At 39.0% G+C, this 3,681-nt stretch overlaps 1 protein-coding gene across 1 annotated transcript in view; it reads left to right on the top strand.

The window, feature by feature from the left end:
- Positions 1 to 521: 521 nt before the first annotated feature.
- Positions 522 to 3,681, top strand: part of LOC118330385 (anoctamin-1) — a 9,470-nt gene continuing 6,310 nt past the window's right edge. The window contains exons 1-7 of the mRNA XM_035664883.1: positions 522 to 607; positions 935 to 1,069; positions 1,160 to 1,320; positions 1,842 to 1,924; positions 2,323 to 2,334; positions 3,364 to 3,438; positions 3,551 to 3,607. Of these exons, the coding sequence (XP_035520776.1) occupies positions 522 to 607; positions 935 to 1,069; positions 1,160 to 1,320; positions 1,842 to 1,924; positions 2,323 to 2,334; positions 3,364 to 3,438; positions 3,551 to 3,607 (609 nt within the window). The remainder of the gene's footprint in view (positions 608 to 934; positions 1,070 to 1,159; positions 1,321 to 1,841; positions 1,925 to 2,322; positions 2,335 to 3,363; positions 3,439 to 3,550; positions 3,608 to 3,681) is intronic.

Here is a 3,681-nt window from a genome sequence, read left to right as displayed (position 1 = left end):
GTTTCCCGGCCACCATAGTTTCTCCTACACAGTTTACAGCCTGTTCTCTTTCCCAGGTTGTCAAATACAGACACAAGCAGTGTTCAGTTAGTTGCAGATTGAAGTTGCAATCCCACACACTGGTCCTCTAAGGCAGGAACAGATGTCATTTTTAAAAGCCTGATTTGACTGCTAATGATGAGCTTGTGGTGGTTCAGGATTCAAATCTCTCGCATCTCAGTTGAGTCTCAGACCTGACACAAATAAGCCCTACATGTTTGATTTTTTGACAACCAGAAACTAAACAAATCTGAATGTGACCCTGTAGTTTGAGTCTTAATGCAGTCTGCCTCTCGAGAAGTGTAATCTGCAGACATTAGTCGGGGTGCTCCATTAGTTACTACAGTATATGAACAATCCAAAGCTATGTTGTATGATATGAAATCATCAGGTTGACACCACATGCTTTTATTTTAAACTTTGTATCCTGTGTATATTTAATTATTATTACACATTATTAACTAACTTTTTACTCTTGTGGCATGTGCTCGGATGTCCTTCAGCTCCTCCATGAAGAATGGGCTAACTATGGAGTCATGCATAAATACCAGCCTGTGGACTTGATCAGGTACTCAGTAGCTAGTGCAAACAAAATAAATGTCTATCTCTAGCTATCGCTTGAGACTGCAATGTACATTATAGATAATACCAAAGTGTTGGATTGAACAAATATACGAATGCTTTTGCTGTTCATAGAGACATAGAGACAAAAAGAGACTGTCTTTTTTTGACTGGATGGTGGCTTTAGACTTCACAGGGACAATATGGCCTGCAGCTGGGATGATACTGTTTACTACTCTGGACCACAGATGGACCAATGCGTCAACTGACTGTCTGACATTGCTGTCCTCAGGCCCTGTGGCTGGTGGTTGATACATTTTCTTTATTTTAACAGGAAGTACTTTGGAGAGCAGATTGGGTTGTATTTTGCCTGGCTGGGTGTTTATACTCAGCTCCTCATCCCCCCCTCTGTGCTGGGCATCATTGTCTTCCTGTACGGCATACTCACTGTGGATGCCAATGTGCCAAGGTAAGCAGATACAAACTTAAATATGCATGAAAAGTACATTATATCATCACCGTACGTGTGTTTATATTATTTTGCACATGTATATTTCAGCCAGGAGACATGTGATGACAATTTGAACATCACCATGTGTCCACTGTGTGATGGAGTGTGTGACTACTGGCGTCTGAGTACGGTGTGCTCACTGGCCCGAACATCATACCTGTTTGACAATGGAGCCACTGTCCTCTTTGCTATTTTCATGTCTCTGTGGGGTAACTATACATTCAAATATACTTTACTCATCATGTTACAGCATCTACATTTAAATAAACTGAATCATAGACACTAAGACAGGCAACTTGCTTTTATGTGAGGAAGGCAGCAGAAGGAAAAATGTCTGAAATCACTGCATTGGTAAAAATCATGCATAAAATCCGCACAGCAATTTTATATGCAAGTCATTGAAGTGGAGAACTGTTTGCTGATCAATCTGAGAAGCACAATGAATTTACAGAAACAAGTTTTTAAGTTTTTTTTTAGTATTCTTCAGTAAAGACGCTTTGGTGGAGGAGTCGGGTGCATGAGAGTATGCATGATTGGAAGTGAATAAATATTAATTTTGCCGCATTAATTCAGGCTAGGGATGCTTTATAAATCTGTTGCTCCACATATAGTAAACTCCAGAGTGCTTAATTTTTACTAAAACATTACTAACTAACTAAAACTTTCTGTGTGTTTTTTTTATGCAAATGATATTTAACACACAGTATTCCTCTTGTATATCCTCCTATAGCTGCCTGTTTCCTTGAGCACTGGAAAAGGCGACAGATGTGTCTGAAACATACCTGGGACCTGACGAGCTTGGAGGATGAGGAGGTACTTAAACAGATTCGTGACTACTGTATGTGTCTATTTTTGTAACTCCTGTTGGTTAAAATGCCAAGTCACTCAGAGTAAGAGTGTTAACCTCATGGCCCGGGTCAGCCATCAGTTGTGGTTTTGCTTTGCAGATTATCATTAGTCTCAAAACAGTGTCCTCTCAAACGCACACACACATACCGAACACATATGCCACTCATGTATACATGCATTACCACAACTCTTTACCCTGTAGAGGGCTGTAATGGGATTAGCCTGTTCTTAAAGCAGTGCACTTGCTGTATAAGATGATGCAGCAGGGTTGTTGCAGCATGAACACCTGCAGCCTAACACAACTCTGTCTCTCTCTCTATCTGTGTCTCTCGTTTGTTTATTTCTGTCTCTGGTGCCTGAAGGAGAGAGTCCAGGTGAGTCCAAGTTTCAAGCACACATGTACAACTTAGACAGTTTCACAGTTTTATTATTTCTATACTGTTAATTGGTTTGTGGGGCTAATCAGCAGCTTGTTTGCTTTTTCTCTTCAATTTGAGAACCATATTCTGAGCTTTCCCTGAGAAAACCCTGTTTATTCTTAACTGTGGTGAATAACTAATGAGGAAAGAGTAAACCACAACTTTTTATTTGTTTGGAAAGACAATAAAATAAAAATGAGCCATCTCTCTTTTAAATTATCCATATTCATGGATAATTTATTGTTTATCCATTGTTATTGTTCCAGTGGGAGATTTGTTGTCATAAGCCAGTACAACACAGAAACATACAGATATACTATACTTCCAAGCATTATGTTGTGAGGCTAAAACCTGTCCCGCTGCAGGCTATAAACACCTAAGGACCTAAGGGAGGACCTAAAACTGCAAACAGTGGTGGAAAAAGTATTCAGATCTTAACTAAAAGTAGCAGTACCTCAGGTTAAATTCACTCCAATACAAGTAGTACAAAAGTATTAGCAGTAAAATATATTTAAAGTATCAAAAGTAAAAGTACTCATTAGGCAGCAGAATGAGCCCTGTCAGTGCTGTTACTGTGTGAGGAGCATTTTACGTTTTAATTGGTCAAAATTAAACTTGTTTTACTGTTGAGCATTTTAATCTAGAACAATTAATGTATAGTCTATAGTATAGTCTATAACGCATCATATTTTATAAACTGAGTATATATTTTAGATGTAAAACCTTGGTCTTCAAAGTAACTAGTAACCAAGAAGTATAAAGTAGCATAAAATGGAAATACTCAAGTAAAGTACAAGAACCTCAAAATTATATTTAATAACTTACTTACATACTTAACGGCCATCAAAAATGTCAGAGAATATAACAGTGTTGTGTGAATTGTAACCGGTGACTGACTGATTGTTGTCTTCTTGGCAGATGTGATTATTCCTTACTTTGTGATGCTGTCCTATGTGTTTTAACATGTGCATGTGTGTGCTGCAGGAGGAGATGAGGCCTGAATATGAAGAAGCTCTACAGGAGAAAAAAGCCAAAATGAAAGCACAGTCGAAGCAGAAGGTACTGTGTCTGAGTGTGTGTTTTTGCTTTTCAGATACAATTTCATGATTTATAACACAAACTGCATACATACATACATACATTATCACTCCGTGTTTTTACTCTGTTGCAGTTGACTCAAGCTGGGGATGGTGCAGATGGAGAAACAGACCAGATGCTGGCCTCCCAGGTAGCACTGCACTGCTCTCTGTGATCGGACATTATGTGGACAGAGTTGTTGGGGAGGAGGAGGATGGGGGGGGG

This window comes from Morone saxatilis, unplaced genomic scaffold, assembly GCF_004916995.1.
Source record: "Morone saxatilis isolate NCDOM2014 unplaced genomic scaffold, NCSU_SB_2.0 Contig2, whole genome shotgun sequence".
NCBI classification, from domain to species: Eukaryota; Metazoa; Chordata; class Actinopteri; family Moronidae; genus Morone; species Morone saxatilis.
This window is presented reverse-complemented; position numbering and strand designations above follow the sequence as displayed.